The 21,814-nt window shown below is 39.6% G+C and overlaps 1 protein-coding gene across 5 annotated transcripts in view; it reads left to right on the top strand.

The window, feature by feature from the left end:
• The window catches only part of kiaa1549la (KIAA1549-like a), a 220,515-nt gene that overhangs the window by 83,265 nt on the left and 115,436 nt on the right, over positions 1 to 21,814 (top strand). For all 5 annotated transcript variants that reach the window (XM_057837451.1, XM_057837452.1, XM_057837453.1 and 2 more), the window contains exons 2-5: positions 1,618 to 2,202; positions 9,070 to 9,861; positions 11,375 to 11,490; positions 15,223 to 15,445. In XM_057837451.1, the coding sequence (XP_057693434.1) occupies positions 1,618 to 2,202; positions 9,070 to 9,861; positions 11,375 to 11,490; positions 15,223 to 15,445 (1,716 nt within the window). The remainder of the gene's footprint in view (positions 1 to 1,617; positions 2,203 to 9,069; positions 9,862 to 11,374; positions 11,491 to 15,222; positions 15,446 to 21,814) is intronic.

Genomic DNA, 21,814 nt, shown 5'->3' on the forward strand with positions numbered 1-21,814 from the left:
AGAGGTCACTAAATAAGTCTGTCAGTTAACAATGTTGCTTGAAAAAATATTAAGATCCATCAGGTATCACCATTACACAATAGAGTGGCCATGCATCTGAGCGTTGCAGCCATGGGTTGCCTCGTCAACCCATCTCTAGAACAAACCAATTCCCTGGGAAAAAGGCAGGACGGTGGCACAGAACGACAAATGGCATGGACGCTGACATTGACAATAATGCAACAAGGGAATGAACAAACACTGGGAGCTTCAAAACACAGATATGGGGATAAGGCTACAACAACTAATCGATGAAAATTAATAAATTAGTTGCCGAAAAATTTGATAATCAATTTTTGCCGGCAGCTATGAGCAGTCCCTTTTGGGTCCCTGTCTTTGTGCAATGAGAAGCCACGCGCACGCCAGTGATAGAGCAATAGAGAGAGAGAAAGAGAGTGTGCTCTGTTCAATAAATATGCTGTTTCTTGGGTTTATGATGTATGGGGCACAAGATCAGCAAGTGTTGAGACAATACAGACAGTGTCTTTCTTCTCTACATCGCTACCCACAATGTTTAGGCTAGAGTGAGATTGTCGTGAGTGGTGTGTTTTTAGAGGTGAATAAATGAAGCCAGTTATATTGTTTGTATTCTTTGTTGATGAGAAATTGCTACTTAACACGGAGCACTAAGATAGTTAGCAATTATGCTGATCAGTGTCTTAAGAGTCCGTTTTGTATTTGTATTGTCTTTTGAAGAAGCATATTAGCACTTGCGTCATTATCAGATAGTAAAGTTGTCTCACTTCTTTTTATAAAGAAATCACACACACTTAAACCCATTCATACAACAGCTTAATCTCCTTTCAACACAAACTCCCATTCAAACTGTAAATTGTCATACAAGAGAGTGTGCTTTTAAATTGGATTTGGATTGTATTTTTGAACAACTGTTTGATAAATTGATTCATTACAGTCTGCCTCCTCCTTATTCAATATTGTTGTTTAGTTTGTTTAAAGAAAATAAATGAGTCATTGACACAATTTATATCAGCACTTTTCCCACAAGAAAAAAAAAAGCACAAGAAAAAAAAGTCAATCAGCAGGACTATTTTTTATTTTTTTGAATGAACAGGACTTTTGTCTGATTCTTGTAATGAGAAATTATTTTTATTTTTTTATACCCAGAACCTTCAATAAAAACATTAACAAGTTTTATGTACTCATAACAGTACAGTTGCAGACTACAGTTAAAGCAAGAATCTCTCATAAAATATTTTTTGGGGAAAGAAATACTCATGCATTTTGTCTTCATTGTTACTTGCAACATGGCTAAAACAACTTCAAGTTAAATTGTGAAGGTAATTGAAAAAAGTGACATTTATATGATCAATCGTTTAATTAATCGTCTGATTATTCGATTATAAAAGATAATCGTTAGTTGCAGCCCCACATGGAGTAACGAGACGATGAGGAATATATGAATGACACGAAAGGAAGCCGATTAGTAGATACACAACAGGCCACAACAGGTGAAAACAAAAGACAATAACATGGACAAGACACACTAAACAGGAAATGAACCAAACCCTAACAAACTCAAATCCTAACCATTTTCCTCTTTTCTTTATTTTCTTGCAGATGTGACTGACCCCCCTGAGTTTAAGAGGCTGTCAGAGTTGCTATTGAATCCCACTGCACCCAGTTTAGCAACCTGGGGGAATGGAAATAAAGAAAATGATGCAACGGAAAGGACTGAACCAAGTCAGGAATTGACTACCGAGTCTATAAGATTACTGCGGAATGAACATCGCGTGGCTGCTGGAGAAGAAACGGAGGTCCTCTCAGAAAGTGAACTTACGAGAGGAGCTAGTGCTGAACCTATACCAGTGGACACAAAGACAGAAAACCTGCCAATCTTACCACGGGAGTCAACCACTTGGGTTAGGCAGGCAGTCCTCACGGAGACACCAGACACACCAGTCATGAGAAAGCCTTTAGGACTGTTGTCCAAGGCCGCTTGGACCAAAATCTCATCTCCGTCATCATCTAAAGCGTCCTCCTCTTCTAGTTCGACAACAAAAGCATCGTCTTTAACTTCCCCATCCACATCTTTATCCACCATTCCATCCATTAACAATGAGATTCAGACTGTAAATCCAGACAATGTCTCTCTTGTTGACGTCAGCAACAGCACCTCTAACAGGAACAGCACCACCACTCTTGGTAAGTTTTAATAAACAAGATCAACACTCATCACAGACTTTCACCAAGACAAACTCCTGCTTAACACATCAGCCTCATTTGATTGATTGCTAACACTGGATCTGAATGGTCACTGCACGAAATCGCGCAAAATTTGTAAATGTAAGTAAGTTGTCTAATTTAGGGCGTATTCACACCTGCCCTATTTGGTCAGGACCAAACCTAAAAGGTTTGTGGTACCGCCTTTTGGGCTGGTGTGAATACAAAACCAGCGATCTCTGGTGTGGACCAAACAGTGGGTCCGAGACCTCGCTTAACTTCCAAGCTATAGATGTGAAAGCGACCGCACCGTAGTCCCGACCATAGCTGTAATCACAAGCCTTTTTAGATGTAACAGGCTTCTGTAGCAAGGAAATGTTGTTTGGTTTGCATCACATTCTGTGGTTAGCAGTACATCGGCTATGATTTGGGGTTCAACGTGGAGCAATGAGGAACGAAATCTCGACCGTACTTTTAAAATGAACATGGCATCAAAGGCCTCTGATGCTCCAAATTTGCCGCAAACGCTTGTAATTGGATAAAGCAAATCATTATGAGCACGTTTGTAGTACTCTGGAGCTTCGCGATTGTTTACTTCCAAACAAATCCTCCAACCCTCAGATGTCATTTTTGGGAGAGATAAACTGCAGCTGTGGCACAATTAGTACCTTGAGTTGTCCTGAGACTTAAGGGTCAGTGATTCGATTCCTGGCTACGACTACCCACGGTCAAAGATTGGGCAAGACACTGAACCCGATTTGTCCCGAGAGGCGGTTAGCAGCACCTATCATGGCAGCTGATTTGGGCACAGTGTACATATGTGTAGATAAATTTACTACTCTCTATGCACTACAAGTACTCTCCATTTACCATTTACCAAAGAGACAAATAAATAAAAATATGACAGTGATGAAAGTCATGGTCTACCTTAGAAGAAGAAACATGCTTGCAGTAAATAATGGCATTAAATACACTTCCAGGCCTCTATTTAAAACTATGTATTAGTTTATAAAAATCAATAAACACATACAGTGGGGTATTTAGTCAACCACTAATTGTGCAAGTTCTCCCACTTGAAAATATTAGAGAGGCCTGTAATTGTCAAAATGGGTAAACCTCAACTATGAGAGACAGAATGTGGAAAAAACCCCAGAAAATCACATTGTTTGATTTTTAAAGAATATATTTGCAAATCATGGTGGAAAATAAGCATTTGGTCAATACCAAAAGTTCATCTTAATACTTTGTTATGTACCCTTTGTTGGCAATAACGGAGGCCAAACGTTTTCTGTAACTCTTCACAAGCTTTTCACACACTGTTGCTGGTATTTTGGCCCATTCCGCCATGCAGATCTCCTCTGGAGCAGTGATGCTTTGGGGCTGTCGTTGGGCAAAGCGGACTTTCAATTCCCTCCACAGATTTTCTATGGGGTTGAGATCTGGAGACTGGCTAGGCCACTCCAGGACCTTGAAATGCTTCTTACGAAGCCACTCCTTTGTTGCCTTGGTTGTGTGTTTGGGATCATTGTCATGCTGAAAGACCCAGCCACGTCTCATCTTCAATGCCCTTTCTGGTGAAAAGAGATTTTCACTCAAAATCTCTCGATACATGGCCCCATTCATTCTTTCCTTTACACCAGGGGTCCCTAAACTACGGATACGGCCCGCCTCCACATTTGGTCTGGCCCCTTGAACAATTATTTTTTTATTTTAATTTTTTTGCTTGTGTTATTTATTTCCTGGCTTCTTCTGTGAAGAACCCAGAGAGGGTTATTATCTATTTGATTAATAATGTTATTAATTATGTTATGTTATGTTATGTTATTTACTTTTGTTCTGTAAAGAATCCAGAAAGGGTTATTTGATTGTGGCTTTCTGAAAAACAATAAATCTTTACATTTAGGCACTCCTGCAATCGTCACACTTTTTCTGTTACAAACTGACCCCGGCCCCTCATCAGAGAAGGGAAGAGTTATGTGGCCTTCACGTAACCCCTCTTTTACACAGATAGTCGTCCTGGTTCCTTTGCAGAAAAACAGCCCCAAAGCATGATGTTTCCACCCCCATGCTTCACAGTGGGTATGGTGTTCTTCCAATGCAATTCAGTATTCTTTCTCCTCCAAACACGAGAACCTGTGTTTCTATCAAAAGGTTCTATTTTGGTTTCATCTGACCATAACACAGTCTGTCAGTCCCCTTCTGGATCATCCAAATGCTCTCTAGTGAACCGCAGACGGGCCTGGACGTGTACTTTCTTCGGCAGGGGGACACGTCGGGCAGTGCAGGATTTGAGTCCCTGGTGGCGCATTTTGTTACTGATAGAAGCCTTTGTTACTGTTGTTGTCTATGCAGTTAAACCATAGAAACCACTGCATTAAAGGGAAATGTTCGTTTCAGTAGCTGCCCACTGTAGTGACCACTAGGTCCTCCCGTGTGGTTCGGGGATTTTTGCTCACCATTCTTATTATCATTTTTTTGCCACAGGGTGAGATCTTGCATGGAGCCCCAGATCGAGGGAGATTATCAGCAGTCTTGTATGTCTTCCATTTTTTAATAATTGCTCCCACAATTGATTTCTTTACACCAAGCGTTCTACCTATTGCAGATTCAATCTTCCCAGCCTGGTGCAGGTCTAAAATTTTGTCTCTGGTGTCTTTTGACAGCTCTTTGGTCTTGGCCATAGTGGAGTTTGGAGTGTGACTGACTAAGTTTGTGGACAGGTGTCTTTTATACCGATAATGAGTTAAAACAGGTGCCATTAATACAGGTAACGAGTGGAGCCTCGTTAGACCCCGTTAGAAGAAGTTACACCTCTTTGAAAGCCAGAAATCTTGCTTGTTTGTAGGTGACCAAATACTTATTTTCCACTCTAATTTGGAAATAAATTCTTTAAAAATCAAACAATCTGATTTTCTGTTTTTCTTTTTTTTACTTTCCACATTCTGTCTCTCATGGTTGAGGTTTACCCATGTTGACAATTATGCCCCTTTCCTACTGAAACTAGTGGGTCAACGGGCGTTTTTTGCAAGTCGATGCAACCCACTAGCAATTGGCATTTGGCACCTTTCCCATTGACAAAAAAAGCCGTGTCTTTTTTTTTTTTCACCCGTCTAACCCCCCACCCCTTCTCCGCCGTGCGTAAGGTTACGTGACGTCACCATGCTAAAATACGCGTCAACAAGTGCGACCGGATTCATTCAGTTCAAGGAAGTAAACAATGCAGAGCAACATGGAAGCCTCCTTTCCATTTGTGTTCTCTGTTTTCATGCTTTTTACTGCCCTCAAAATGATCGAAATGCAGCAAAGGATCAACACTCTGCTTGTGCTGAGGCAACGTAGGCGACGTGAATTTTGGTTTGAAATTGAAAGGAGTTATGACGCATCACGTAAGAGCCTACGTCACCACGTAGATTAGGGTGTTGACTGTTGACCCGAGGTTTTGCTTTCACACTGCATGACGATCAGAGCCGAAATGATTTTAATGATGATAATTTGATTTTTGGCGGGTTGATTGACATGGGTCGAGGCGGGTCGCTGCACCTTTCCCGCTGCCACCAAAAGCCGATTGTTAGTGGGTTGACATGGGTTTTTTGGCTAGTGGGAAAGGGGTATTACAGGCCTCTCTAATCTTTTCAAGAAGGAGAACTTGCACAATTGGTGGTTGACTAAATACTTATTTGCTCCACTGTATTTGAGCAGGACAATATCTTTCACTGTTGCACAAAAAAGCTCATTATAGTTATGCTTTGGAAGGGAACGCATAAGTGTTTGAATTTGTAGTATCACCATAAGCCACCGGTGCAGTTTAAAAGAACGTCAAGTCAATTCCATCAGTATTTTTTTTTTTTTAACTTTTTAGTTTTACACAAGGGACTACCTCAAAATTTACTCCCACTAACACTAATGCTAAAATAGAATAGTAGAATAAATTGTTAATGATAAACAAGGCTTTCTTAACCCTCTGATGCAGGAATTATGAAATCTTGGTCAAGAATTTTTTCTGATGCGTTTTTATTCTTCTTAGGACATAAAAATAAAGTTCAATTTCTTATTTTTCAAAAATATGTTTTTTTTCATGAAGTTACTGACATCCAGTAGACTCCATGCACTTGCGCACACTCAACATAAAACAAGATTCTATTGTGAATAGAAACTCTTGATCCCTTTTATGCTTTGATAAACATTTAAACAATTTGTAGGAAATTTCAACATTTTCAACACTATAAGCACAATGCATAGCCCTGAATAAGAAAACCATTGAAACTTCTCGTTGTGAATCCTACACCTAAGCACCAATGTCTCTGTTGGCACTCATCACTGAAGCTGGATTGAATTTTCTGGGCTATTCTGGAAACTGCCTTATACTTTGCTGCTTCTAAAGTCTACAAAATAAGATAAAAGGCATACAGTAATGAAAACTACAGATAATCTGCAGAAAGATGTATATTTTAAATTAACTCCTTATTAAAAAAACAAAAACAAAAACAAAAACAAAAAACAATTACATACTAACTAAAACTAAACTAAAACAGTCATAAAAACAGTGACGCAATTATGTAACGTGTTCAAAAATATACTGGGGGTGCAGGATGTCTACTTCACTGGACAAATGGTTAATCATAAATTTCTACACATGGTTATTCATAAATTTCAATATATTATACACAAATTTTTCATATTCCAAACATTTACTTGCAGTTACACCAACTGACCACTGGATCGGCCTCAATAGAGTATGGCAGCAGAGAACACTATTGAGATTGCTACAGTAGGATAAAAAAGTAACTAAACCTTTTGGATTTTCCATCATTTCTGCATAAAATCACCATCGAATGTGATCTGATCTTTGTCAAAATCACACTGATGAAAATTCAGTGTCTGCTTTAACTAATACCACCCAACATTTATAGGTTTTCATATTTTAATGAGGATAGTATGCAAACAATGACAGAAGGGGTAAAAATAAGTAAGCAAACCCTCTGCCAAAGGAGACTTAAAGAGCATTTGAAACCAATTTTTACCAAACATTTTGCGTCAGGTGTGTACCCAATCACTGATGAGTTGTTTAAAGCTGCCCTGCCCACTATTAAACACACACATGGTAAGAAATGTCTTGATAAGAAGCATTGTCTGATCTGCATCATAGCTCGGTCAAAAGAGCTACCTGAAGACCTGCGATCAAGGATTTTTGATTTGTATAAAGCTGGGAAAGTATACAAAACCATCTCTAAAAGTCTGGCTATTCATCAATCGACAGTCAGAGAAGTTGTCTACAAATGGAGAGAGTTTGGCACTGTTGCCTCTCTCCCAAGGAGTGGCCGTCCACCAAAGATGTCGTCAAAAACTCAGCGCAGAATACTCAGAGAGGTAAAAAAGAACCTTAGAGTGTCTGCTAAAGACTTACAGAAATCACTGGCGCAGTTCAATATCTACTTGCACACATCAACTACAGTATATGTAAAACTATGGTCAAGAATGGTGTTCATGGGAGGACTTCACAGAGAAGCCACTGCTGTCTAAAAAAACATTGTTGCTCGTTTAATGTTCGCAAAAAGGCACTTGGACACTCCACACAAGTTTTGGCAATATATTTTGTGGACTGGTGAAACCAAAGCTGAATTGTTGGGGAGTAACACACAACGTCATGCGTGGAGGAAAAATCGAACAGTTCACCAACATCAACACCTCATCCCAACTGTGAAACATGGTGGATCCTGATTTGGGGCTGTATTTGCTGCCTCAGGGCAGGACAACTTGCAATCATTAATGGAAGAATGAATTCAAAAGTTTATCAGGATGTTTTGCAGGAAAACCTGAGGCGTCTGTCAGACAGCTGAAGCTAAAAAGAGAATGGATGCTGCAACAAGACAATGATCCAAAACACTGTATATCAACTTCAAAATGGTTTCAGAAGAACAAAGTACACGTTCTGGAGTGGCCAAGTCAAAGTCCAGACTTGAACCCCATTGAGATGCTGTGGCATGACCTATAGACATCGATTTATTCCAGACAGCTCGTCTGTGTGCTCTTGCTTACTTCAAAAATACTGCGCGCACTTTGAAAATGAGCGCCACTGCCAGCCACTGAGTGGATGCGCAAGTACACTTTATTCTAGTACGGCAAAAAAAGAAAAAAAAGCATGTTCCCCGAGGTCACATGCGCCACCCCTGGCATCGCTCTGCGCCCCCCTGGGGGCCCCACTATTTGAGAAATTCCATAGGATATGATATTACATTAGAATACAGAGAAAAGCAACATATTGAAACAATCCCAGTCCTCCTTCTTACCTTCTTGTCCCCTCCAGCATCTTCTTTTCCTCCTATTGGCATGCATCTCATGTTTGCAATAGAATACTGCAGGCCTTTGTATTACTATTCATCGGTGGTTCCACCTTTGAAATTGGATTTTATTCTTTCAAATACTTGCCCGCATTTTATGACGATAAGCACATCATTAACTTTTCTTTTTGTTCATATATGACATATAATTGTCTTTTGATAGGGGTATCCTGCTTATTATACACTCTCTTATGCTATACTTATTCAAGTGCAGTAAGATGGATGCTTTTACCCCTGAAATATGCAAATATGGGTGCATTTCCAGTGTCCTTATCACAGTAAGGCCTCAGGAATGATATCTCATAATCTTTACAGGCTCACCATCTTAAGCAGTTATTTCAGGCTGTGATCAAACGCATGCATTGGTTCTTTTCTGATTGGGAGTAAACCAGAAAGATATATTTTGAGAATTTTGCAATGTCTATTTGTTCCTTGCACGTTTGATTTTTTTATTCATCATTTTCAAAGAGAGAAATAATAAATACTTTTTTTTTTAATGTCTTTGATGTAGATGATGTCCAATCTACAGAGGCTTCAGTCAGCAGCCTGCCTGCCTGGGATCTCCCCACAGTTCCCGAGTCTCTCTTGTCTACAGTTGGTGACCATGACATCACCCTTCCTCCAAATGTCACCAGCCCTTTCTCCACCCATCAATGGAACACCACTGTGGCCGTGCGCACTAGAACGTCCTTTCAGCGCACAACGACTATAAAAAATACACCGAGCACTATGTCGCCCACCACCAACACCTCAACCCACATTGCAAGCGCGAATACACCGCTCATGTCGACTGTGGCTTCACCCACTAGAAGCCTGGGCAACATGACCCAGGAAAATGTTCAGGTGGAAACTTTGACAGCAACAAAGTCCTCATTGACCATTTCTACTGTGAGCACCGTTGCTGTTACAGCACCAGCGGAGAACACTGGAGTCGCTGTAAATATTTCCGTAAATATCTCAGATGCTATGACCATGCAGCCATCAACAAGCCTCAAACTGACCACAGTAGCCACAACACAACCGGCAACCACTACTGTTGCAACACCCACAAGCACTACAACCCTCGCTCCATCCACCACAATATTCACTAGTACAACACCTGCAACTACTACTCCAGACACCACCACAGCTGCCCCGACGACCACAATAGCAACAACTACAACAACAAAATTACCTGCTACTGTGTTTATCCCAGTCCAAACGGTACCACTAATAACTACAACTACAGAACTACCGAGCAGCACCATAAATGAGGAAGGTCCTCTACCATGCAACATCACGGAGAAGTACTGGGTCAAAACAGGTAAAAAAAAAAGTTTTACAGTAGGATCTATTGTAGTTTACTGATTTAAGCGCATTCACTGTAACTGACTGCTAATGAAGTCAAATACTGAAGTTGACATGGAAAGCCGGCTATGTGTAGTCCTAGTTCATTTTTTTTTATTATTATTAGATTTGAATTGCTTATTAAGACAAACACACACACAGAGGTGGGTAGAGTAGCGAAATGTTTTACTCAAGTAAGAGTAGTGTTACTTCAAAATATTATTACCCAAGTAAAAGGAAAATTAGACCTCCAAAAAATATACTCAAGTACAAGTAAAAAAATTATATGAATATTCAAGAAAAATACTCAAGTAAGTAACTTACGATTTTTTTTAAACAATATTTTTTTTCTCAGCACAAAGTTATGTATATGAACTCATTATTATACTTTGTAGAAGAAGACTATAACGTAATACATAACCACATTAAGCCAAACAAATAAAAAACAAAACAAACAAACAAAAAAAAACAAACACTGAATTCCGTCGAGAGAAAAAACACAGAAACACAGAAATGAAGCATCAGTCGTCTAAAGAACATGAGTGCCCTCTAGTGGAGAAAACATTTCCAATCATGAAACTAAAAGGATCATATCTCTGGTTTCCGTGGTCAAAAAGGGGAGAGAGGTTAAAATCTTTACATTTTTTACGGTGCTTTAAAGATGCCATGTTATTCGACAGGCCGGCATGATCATAGAATGGCAAGCTTGAGTCTGATTGGTATAATAGATCTATGTGATTATTGTTGCAACGTCAAATTGGTTAAACCGGTAACGCCACTGTTGGCATCTCTGGCAAAATTATTATTAATATTATTATTAATATGCATAATAAAGAGGAAAAATGTTACGACTAGTGTAGCCCAAAGTAGCGGAGTAAGAATAGCATTTCTTCTTCTCACAAATCTACTCAAGTAAAATTAAGAAGTATGGCTTAGTAAAACTACACTTAGAAGTACATTTATCTCAAAGTTACTCAAGTAAATGTAATGGAGTAAATTTAACGAATTACTAACCACCTCCGCAAATACACATACAGTACGTTATATGTTTTATATGTTTATCTTCAAATGTCTTATTCCACTACTATTCATATAGGTAATCATGCCATTACTGCTACACAGACTTGTTTGAACTATTCTCTTGTAAAAATTATAATGAAGTCAAGATGAACAGGTGCAATGCCCTTATAGCGGATAAGCCTTGTACCTATTGAAGGTCTAAAATGTAATTACTTGCACTGAGATTAACCAAAACATGCAAGGACACATTTTCTCAGAACATAAAACTGATTAAAAAGAAGCTAGACTGCAATTTCTGGTTTGTTTGAATTATTACTTTTTTATTCCGTATTGAAGTTGCAAGAAGGCTTGCTTAAGGGCACCTTATCTCACCGGTAATTCTAAAACTTTCATGTTCTAAAATAGAATCGACAGTATTTACAGATTATGTGTTAAAACGATGTACTGTACATATGTTTCCTCCTTCACAGTTTTGTCCATTGAGTTCCGAAAGAACCAACTTGATCTGGTCCTAAAACAGAACCTAGCCAAAGGATTAAGTCATGCCCTGCAGAAAGCCCTAAATGACTCGACTGCTTATGCACAGGTCAGTGTGTCCCTCTCGACTCAATTCTGTCTTTATGAGTGGCCTGTTATTTTATCTATTTTTTTGTGAGTGAAAAATAGTAATTCTTTGAAAAACATTAAAATACAAATTATTCTTTAGATATTACTGTGGTTCAATTTTTGAATATGGGTCCTAAAACAATTCAGGAGAATGTAATAAAGGGGTAGAGGGAAAATACAGTACAATTAAATTTACTTATACTGGACTAATAAGTCTGAAACTAATAAACATAATCAACAGGTCTTTTGTCTATTATTTCAACAGCTTGACAAAAGGGTTAGTATGGACATTAATGTTAAAACTAGTTAATTACTGTATGTACTGTATGTCAAAGATCAAAAACCTCAACAAAGTAATTATGCTGGTTCCATAATTTTGCTGTGCAATTATTTTTATCCTTCATTTATACACATTTAAAAACAAAACTTTGTCTCTTTAGGGGCCGTTTACATGGTGACGCTCTAAGAATACGATAAATTTCATGTTTGCATTTACATAGTTCCTTCTGTCTTGGTTCCGTCTCCATTCGAACGATTTCGCAATTCCGGGTGAAAACGATGTAGTATTCATGCTAGGCCCATGGGGGGAAATGCAGTTCTAAAAGGTGACAGCCAGTGATGCAATTCCTTGACAACAACCTCCTCAGCACGAAAGACAACATACCCGCCCACCGAAGCATTGGCGTCCACGTGGTTTTGGCTTTTGCTTCAAAAGGCACAAAATGTGAACATTAAATATATCTAAAATGATAAAAACAATAAATTAAAGCCGACATTCTGCCACGTTTGCTGTTTTGAATGCTTAGTAGTAGCGACTGCGCATGCCCAAAGTGATCAGTGAGAGTGCTAACGTTATCGGCGTGAGAGCATTCCATTTACAGCGGTACCTTTACTTACGAAGTTAATCCGTTCCAGGACCTTGTTTGTAAATCGAAATGGTCGTACGTATGTCGAGCAGGATTTTTCCATAAGAATACATTATAATTCCATGAATTTGTTCCACAGCCCGAAAACCTACACTAAATCCTTAATAAATACTGCTGGTGCTATTAAAAATGGCAACTACAAATATCAACAAAAAATAAATAAATAATGAAAACCGTAATAATAAAATAATAATAATTCCTGTAATAATGTAACGAATCGGGTTCTAATGTGGTGGACGTGTTTTGCGTGCTGTACCTGAACGCACCGCGTCGCTGAAGTGACAGAGAGAGGGAGATGTGCGCTTGAGATTTACTTTCTCATTTAATGTTTTGTGCATAATAATTGTCACCTTAAATTATAAAGACTGGCCAACGGAGGGCGGAGCAGGACCGCGGAGATCGTCGACATTCTACAGCATTGTTGAGCCAGTTCACGGATGTGCACCCCACACTCATATTTTTGGATCATTTCCATTTTCATTTCAATGGTGTGTTTCACAACCTGCACTAACCTGGATTTCTCTCAGAAGAAAATCCGCCGTGTGTCAAAGCGATCATATATCGAGGTATCACTATATATGGTTGCGGAGCAAGCCCCGCAATCTAATTGTTCCCCTTTGGAGGACGCAATCAAAAGTTTACGTCTTTGCCTTCCGTTTTCGCCGTCACCATGTAAAGGCGAGGCGATTCTGTAACACAATCGTTGCGTCTTTGTGTCGCAGCGATTACTCCCAAAAGTTGTTTTGATATATGCAAGGCGTTTACTTGAGTTTTGTGAAAATTGTGCCCATCTCAGATTCATGGCGCACACAAGCTACCACCTTGCTGCTCCCTTCTCCCCCTCCTCCGCCAATTAGTTGTCATCGTGCTGAACGCAAGCTGACACACCAAACCACTGCGGCCTGCAGGTCTCATTTGACCTACAGTACAACATCAGACAGGCGGGAAAATACAGCGTTTGCAAAATCCTGGAAATCTTTGGTAAAAAAAAAAAAAAAAAAAAAAAGAGAGAACCTTTACACTTTAACATTGTTTTTGAAACACACTTAAAATATTGTTGTTGAGATGGATTTTTGGCCTCTGAAAAGGCTTACCTCAAAACAAAAACATTCATGCATAATGCTGAGCCTACACATTTCGTGCTAATGAGTTCTGTGTTTTCAAAGCCTTGGCCAGCTTTTTTGTGTCTAATAAAGAAGGAGCAGGAGGGAGACACGCTGTTAGCCTGGCTCTGCCAGACTATTCTCCCTGTATTTTTCAAACAGAGAGAAATAGTCTGGGACCCATCCCATTGACGGCCTTTTCGAGCAGATACAAAATCAATCGACAAATCAGATTCGTTTATTTGCGTGACGTGTTCTTCACGAGCAACGTCACTCTTGCGCGTCGAAAGTCGTCCCTTCAGCAACACAGACGGTGAACGGCAGAGCCGAGAATATGTTCCAATCCACGGTAAAATCAGTTTTAAATGACCAAAAACACATCGACACGAGTCACTGACAACAATCTGTCTCGCGCTAGCCATGTCGAATAAACTCCGCTCTCTTCATATGTTTACTTCCGCGCGCAAGTCCGTCATCCTGAAGTCGCCATTTTACTAACGTCACGTTTGCCCGTCGCTGATTGGTCCACTCCGCTGTCTGTATGCTGTGGCTTGCTCCGCCCTGGAAATTGTTTCCGTGGGAAGGGTGGCCAGACTCAATAGCTGGAACAGCGTTGAGTCTGGTGTACCAGGCTAACACGCTGTAGCAGACAATCAGAGAATTTAAATGCAGTTTTACAATGTTACAAATCTAACAAGCTCAATTAAAATGCTTACTTATTTTGAGTTGAAAATGCTTTGATACTTCAACAGTTCAAGTTTACGCGCAAATACGTATATTATTCCATGTATAAACTACTCAAAGGCAAAATATAGTATGATGCTCGACCCTGTATACTGTAGCTCTTGTAACTGACCCTGAACTATTCGTATGAGTAGCAGAAATCGATTTGACTGTGTGCTTCACACTTATTTGTAATGTACGGAGCCCCTAAAAGGGACATTGACAGAAATAAAATTAACTTAAACCATCTAGTGCGCACCACATAATATCTGGTGCACACCAGATGGTTTAAATTTATTTTATTTATTTATTTCGATGACAATCTTGCACTCACCATATTGTTTCTAGTGCGCACTAGAAACAATCTGCTATACATTATAATTATACAGCATTTAGGCTAGCGGACTTTTGCTATGCAAGTTAGCTAATTTTTCTTTTGTTGTACTTAGATCCTCGTTTACTTTTTAAATGTAGTTAAAGAGTAAGCTAAGGCGCTAGTTGAGTCCAAGATTGAAGTAAAGCTCAACTAAATTCTGTATTATCATTTTTAGCACGCCAAAACTGCTGGTGTCCGAAGCGCGCCTGGGCTTAGCATCAAATTATATTAATTAGATATATTTAATGAGGATCCTACAAAATAATAATTGGCTAACTTGCATAGCAAGTCTCCTAGCTTAAATGCCACATAATGTTAATATTTACCTGATAGTTTCTGGTGCGCACCAGATGGTTTAAATTTATTGTATTCCCCTTTAGGGGCTCCGTAGTAATGAAAGGTAATACGTTTTTATTTTTAAATTCATGAATATGGTCTTCATGCTGTCCTATAATTGCAAAACGTCATGAGATTCAGATAATTTTTTTAATGCAAATTTGACAAATTTAGTTTGTTCCTTTACAGGTGGATTCTGATAATTTTTTTAAATGCAAATTTGACAAATTTAGTTTGTTCTTTTACAGGTGGAACGTGATGACTGCAAGCCAGACAATGTAACACTAGTTTACTATGTGGCTGGTGTCAAAACTGTCTATATTTCCTCCGTCGTGGTGGAGGCACTTAGTGTTTATGGTTTCGACAAGTTGCTGTCTGACATCAAGCAGCACACGCCATTGGTTAAGGCAGTTCTGGTTCCTGTGGCAACGTGGGTTCCTATTCCAAGCATTCACCTGCAGCTGAAAACAGGTGATTGCAGATATACTCTATTAGAATTTTAAAATGTTCTACATGCACTATCGATAACAGAAATTGTCCTAATGGTTAAACTCATGATTCATGGAGGTACAGTTATTCAAGCCTTCCTGTGAGTAGTTTTCAGCAGATTTGCAACAATTTATATGGAAGACTAAAAACAATTAAATGAAAAAGTAGTTAAGGCAGCTGTGGGAAGGATAGAATAACCACAAAGGGATGGTTTGGAGAACAGAAGAGACAGAAATAGGATTTCTTCATTACATCTGTTCTCCTGTCTCTTTGATACCTTAAATCCAATACAAACCCCCATGATTCAGAGGAAAGTTAAATTGGTCTATTTAACCAGGCAGCTTGTCAAGAAACACAGTTCTCCATGCCAAGTGGTGCCTTGGACGTCAAGTCTAATAAGAGGGGGATTAAAAAAAAGACAATGTACGTGATTAACAAATGGCAATGGAAAAGAAAAACATACTTAGAGATTTAACTGTCACATGACTGTTCTCTGCCACACATTTTGGGAAAAATACACGAAGCTCTCTTTTTTGGATTTTTCTTAAGACTAAAGACGTTTTGGAGCTGTACTAACAGAATATATTAGAAAAACTGGAGTAGCACTCTGGGTGAGCAGACTTCTGCTCAATTAGCAAATTTCAAATCATCGCCAGACGGGTTTTCTGACCTCTCTGACCTTTGACACTTTCTCTTCTCGTCATACACCTGCCTTGCAAGTTTGAGTTAAATAGCCGTATCTGTTATCAAGTTACCACAAAACCTCTGTGATCTTCGACCTTTTTACACCTGAATCTAATTACTTCTTCGGTTTCAGATTTCAAACATTAAAAACAAATGGATGGACATATGGAACTGAATACATAGCCCCCTACTTACGTAGGTTTCACTTACTGGTGGAGATATTACTGTATTTTCAGCATTTGTCAATTCCATAGCTTTTTTTTTTTTTTTTAATTAAAAAATTCTCAATGTTAGGGTCTGCAACGAGAGGGGATCCAAATGCAGACAAACGAGTTGTGGCGAGTATTATTTTATTGGCAAGCACAAGCAATACGGTGACGGGTGTAGGTCGCTCTGCTTGGGGTAGTTGAGCCGACGTGGGACGTGGAAGCTTGGATGGTAGGCAGGGGTGGAATCTGACCAGGGCGCGCAAAGTCAGTACCTGGGGCGAGAAGATAAACATCGATAAATGATCAGATAAACAATCAAGTACACAAGATGCAACTGACGTGGTAAACAGACTACAGTAGTTGATTGGGCAACGAGCTGGTGGCATCCGCTGGCTTATAAAGATAATTGATTGGCATTGCCAGCAGCTGTGGCCACTCCACCCATCTGGTGTCCAACCTGCAATTAATAAAAACACCTGCCCAAGGTGGACCAGGTCTCAGGAGGGAGGGGCCGAGGCCCTAACACTCAATGCTCAGAAAAGTTCTGCTTGCAGAAGCACATCAAACATAACATTAGGATACACAATCTAAAGTGAACATTTCTGTGGTGAATTTATTCGGAATTTATTTCAAAGGTATCAGGAAAATTGTTGTTGATAAAATACACACTAGACATTTACCAGTTTCAAATTATACCGAGGTAGGAAAACATCATGATATCAAAACAACTAAAATTTTCCGTCACATCGTTCCTAGGGTATTAGCTATTCTTTATGTCCCAAAAATGTAGGTAGAAATCCCTCCAATTTCCAATTCTTAGATTATTCGCGATCTGGCCGTGGAAGATTCGAGAACGATTCACAAACATCCAAATTCCGATTATTGAACTATGCCAAGTAAAGCGGAACTAAAAGACAGTCAGTGCGGTCTTCGGGATGCAATGAGGAACGGACCGAGAGTAAACATCAATGCTCAACTCACGGCTCTGACTCATCTCATGCTGTCAGATAAAAAAACAATGATACCTGACTGCGGCCGACAGCCGCTACAAACTATGCCCACATAATGCTATGGTAGATATCACATGTATAAAGAACTAGATGGGAAATAACAGACTCGGCCGGGTTAGCAGCACATGTATATGCAAATTGCGAAATGACAGAGTCGCAGGCGTTAGTGAACAGCCACCATCTTAAAGCAGTAGACTTCTCTGGAAGGCTTTTGTATCGAACCTTCTGAGTGAACCTAATTAACTTTTTGTCTAAAATACTCCTAAATCGGCAAAATCTTAACTCGAATCTATCTTTAAATGATGAAACAGTTTTAAAACTTTCACATGTCAAAAGCAGACGGAAGGGAAATTATGGAATAACGGGAGCACTTTTAACAACTTTAACGGTTGATTCACAACATTAAATTTATTGAATGTAGTTCAAAGCTGCTGATACAGAATGGGGACTTGAGTATTTTATTTACTGTTTTGAACTGTTAACTTGATACTGTAATAGTAGTTTTTTTAAGCTTGAGAGGATTTTTGTACAATTTTTGTAACTAATGTACGAAACATTAAAAGCAGCTAATAGCTGGGGGTGCCCCAAGATTCCTACCTCTACTAATTAGCATGCCAAGACTAACTAGTTTCCTCTCTACTTTTGCTTAAGTCGTCCACCATTGTAATCATCCGTTCAAAATAGGATTTTCATAATCCAGCCTGTTTTTGATTTTTTTCTATCTGGCGACTGTCCGTGTTGAGAGAGTGCGTGTGTGTTTGTGTGTGTGTATAATGTAAACAGGATACGAGTCATACGCACGTGCATTTTATGGAAAATATTTCAATTATTTTTGTTCTGATGATGATGATAATAATGTTCAGCTGTGGCTGGGGGTTTAGCCTTACTTAAAGGACTGCATTTAATATCATCTAGAATGTTTCAGTTATTTATTGTTTTTTTTTTTTCCCAATTTGCTAATTATGTTGATTTGAAAAATAAAAACCCTCTTCAATGGGAAAAAACATTTTTTTGTTTTTTTAACACAGACATCTCAAAATAAATAAATAATTAAATAAATATCTCTCTCTCTCTCTCTCTCTCTCTCTCTCTCTGTATATATATATATATATATATATATATATATATATATATATATATATATATATATATATACAGTGCCTTGCAAAAGTATTCGGCCCCCTTGAATCTTGCAACCTTTCGCCACATTTCAGGCTTCAAACATAAAGATATGAAATTTAATTTTTTTGTCAAGAATCAACAACAAGTGGGACACAATCGTGAAGTGGAACAACATTTATTGGATAATTTAAACTTTTTTAACAAATAAAAAACTGAAAAGTGGGGCGTGCAATATTATTCGGCCCCTTTACTTTCAGTGCAGCAAACTCACTCCAGAAGTTCAGTGAGGATCTCTGAATGATCCAATGTTGTCCTAAATGACCGATGATGATAAATAGAATCCACTTGTGTGTAATCAAGTCTCCGTATAAATGCACCTGCTCTGTGATAGTCTCAGGGTTCTGTTTAAAGTGCAGAGAGCATTATGAAAACCAAGGAACACACCAGGCAGGTTCTAGTGTTGTATCGGTCCCGAACGATTCGTTCTTTTTGAACGAATTGTTTGGGTGAACGAGACCGAACTAATCACCATCTGCACTGATTCGTTCTATGAAGTTGGTGCTTGTTCACTGCGTGGGAGGGCGTTGAGCAAGCGGCAGCGTCTTCTGACATCGCACACGACCAATCAGACGCCAGCCTCATCGCGGGCAGGGGAGGGACCGGAAACAGAATCAGGGCGTATATCACTCACTTCCACGTGTGGCCAATAAGCAGCCATCGTGCAGGCAAGGGGGCAAGACAGTGTTTTGTCACTTCCCGTTCAGTGACTCGGTCCTCCGGTTCCTGACTGACCTAGCTTGCTGCTAACGTGACTTTCCAGTAATGACTATGCGGTGAACGAATCAAAAAATGAAAGGAAAGGACTTTGTCACATATTTGTTAACGTGGAGCCTATCAAATGCAGCTCAAAAAGACAAAAACACCACACAAATCTAGTGAGCATGGTTTAGTGTACTACTTTTCTCAACAGACTCGGGACTACCTATTACGACATACTATCAATTTACAGTAATTTAAAACACGGGTAGCTACGAGGCAAGCAAAAGCTGAGCTGCGGTCGCGTGACGGCAATGAAGGGGGCAAAGAACTGTCACTATATGGAGGCTTCATGGCAGCGATATTTACCTCATATGTGTACAGAAAAAAATAATATTTAGTATGATCACCATAATACTGATTTGCAATGAAACGGTATATACATGTCCATTTTTTCCAAGTGTTTTATTTTTTTTTCCGTGTCAGGTGTTGGTTGGTTTGACAAATTATGTCAATCCGTCCTTCATGCGCTACTCAAGCGCCCCAAAACAACGCACATGGACACGGGAGATGTCGCAATATGTCTACATTTTTCTTAACAGACTAATGAGAGTAGAAAGGCGATATCTTAAAGAGCAAACAATTATTTCTCATCAGCATTTGACGATCTGAGATGCGGGGACGACAGGGGAGCTGACCGGATTATTTTATTTATTAATACCAGTGCAAAAATTCAATACGATCACCATAATACTGATTTGCAATGAAACTGTATATACATGTCAATTTTTTCCGAGTGTTTTATTTTTTTTTTTCCGTGTCAGGTGTTGGTTGGTTTGACAAATTATGTCAATCCGTCCATCATGCGCAACTCAAGCGCCCCAAAACAACGCACACGCGGACACGGGAGATGTCGCAATATGTCTACATTTTTCTTAACAGACTAATGAGGGTAGAAAGGCGACATCGTAAAGAGCAAACAATCATTTCTCGTCAGCATTTGACGATCTGAGATGCGGGGACGACAGGGGAGCTGACCGGATTATTTTATTTATTAATACCAGTGCAAAAATTCAATACGATCATCTTAATACTGATTTGCAATTAAACTGTCAAATATCAAAATGCAGTATTGTCTTTAGTTCAGAGCAGCACATTCGACAACTAGCTATTTACACTTATAGTTTTAACAATAGTGACTAAAAATAATAGTGATGAGCATAAAAAAAAAAAATACAACAGAGCGAGAGGTAAATATGATGTGTTGGTCGTTCCATATTTAGAAATTAAACTTTCGATTTATTTTTATTTTCGTGACAGCAAGCATGCTGCGTTGGCTGTTAGCAGGCTAGCAGCAGCATTGTATATGTGATCAAGAACATGCTAAAGAAAGTCCGTGCGCCCCCGACCCCAAACCCCCACTCCTCCCACAAAAGGAAAATGTTTAACTGTGTCCTAAATCGAAATGCAAGCACGAGCCATGACTTTGAGCCCATAGAACTAGGACAGACAACGCGGAAGTTCTCCCTCGCTTTTGCAGCAGCAGGAGGGAGGGAGACGAGGCTGTCTGTGAAAGCAGAATGATATTGCCTGTCACTCATTACTGAAACTACGACGAGCGGTCAATGAGGAGCCTGTGTGCAAGAGAGAGGGAGGGACCAAGAATGTCACTTCCCGTTCAGTTATACTGCGAAGCGGTCTTTGGTGATTCGTTCGGCAACGTCACTTCCCGTTCAGTAACCGAACGATTCATTTGGGCGGGGAGGGAGATGAGGGGGGCGAACGATTCGTTGAACGATTCGTTTGAACGTATCTTTTTACTGAACGATCCGGAATTGATTCGTTTACTCAAGTGAACGACAGATCCCGTCACTAGCAGGTTCGAGATACTGTTGTGGAGAAGTTTAAAGCCGGATTTGGATACAAAAAGATTTCCCAAGCTTTAAACGTCTCAAGGAGCACTGTGCAAGCCATCATATTGAAATGGAAGGAGCATCAGTCCACTGCAAATCTACCAAGACCCGGCCGTCCTTCCAAACTTTCTTCTCAAACAAGGAGAAAACTGATCAGAGATGCAGCCAAGAGGCACATGATCACTCTGGATGAACTGTAGAGATCTACAGCTGAGGTGGGAGAGTTTGTCCATAGGACAACAATCAGTCGTACACTGCACAAATCTGGCCTTTATGGAAGAGTGGCAAGAAGAAAGCCATTTCTCAAAGATATCCATAAAAAGTCTCGTTTAAAGTTTGCCACAAGCCACCTGGGAGACACACCAAACATGTGGAAGAAGGTGCTCTGGTCAGATGAAACCAAAATTGAACTTTTTGGCCACAATGCAAAATGATATGTTTGGCGTAAAAGCAACACAGCTCATCACCCTGAACACACCATCCCCACTGTCAAACATGGTGGTGGCAGCATCATGGTTTGGGCCTGGTTTTCTTCAGCAGGGACAGGGAAGATGGTTAAAATTGACGGGAAGATGGATGCAGCCAAATACAGGAACATTCTGGAAGAAAACCTGTTGGTATCTGCACAAGACCTGAGACTGGGACGGAGATTTATCT

The sequence above is a fragment of the Corythoichthys intestinalis genome, chromosome 5, assembly GCF_030265065.1.
Source record: "Corythoichthys intestinalis isolate RoL2023-P3 chromosome 5, ASM3026506v1, whole genome shotgun sequence".
Classification (NCBI taxonomy): domain Eukaryota; kingdom Metazoa; phylum Chordata; class Actinopteri; order Syngnathiformes; family Syngnathidae; genus Corythoichthys; species Corythoichthys intestinalis.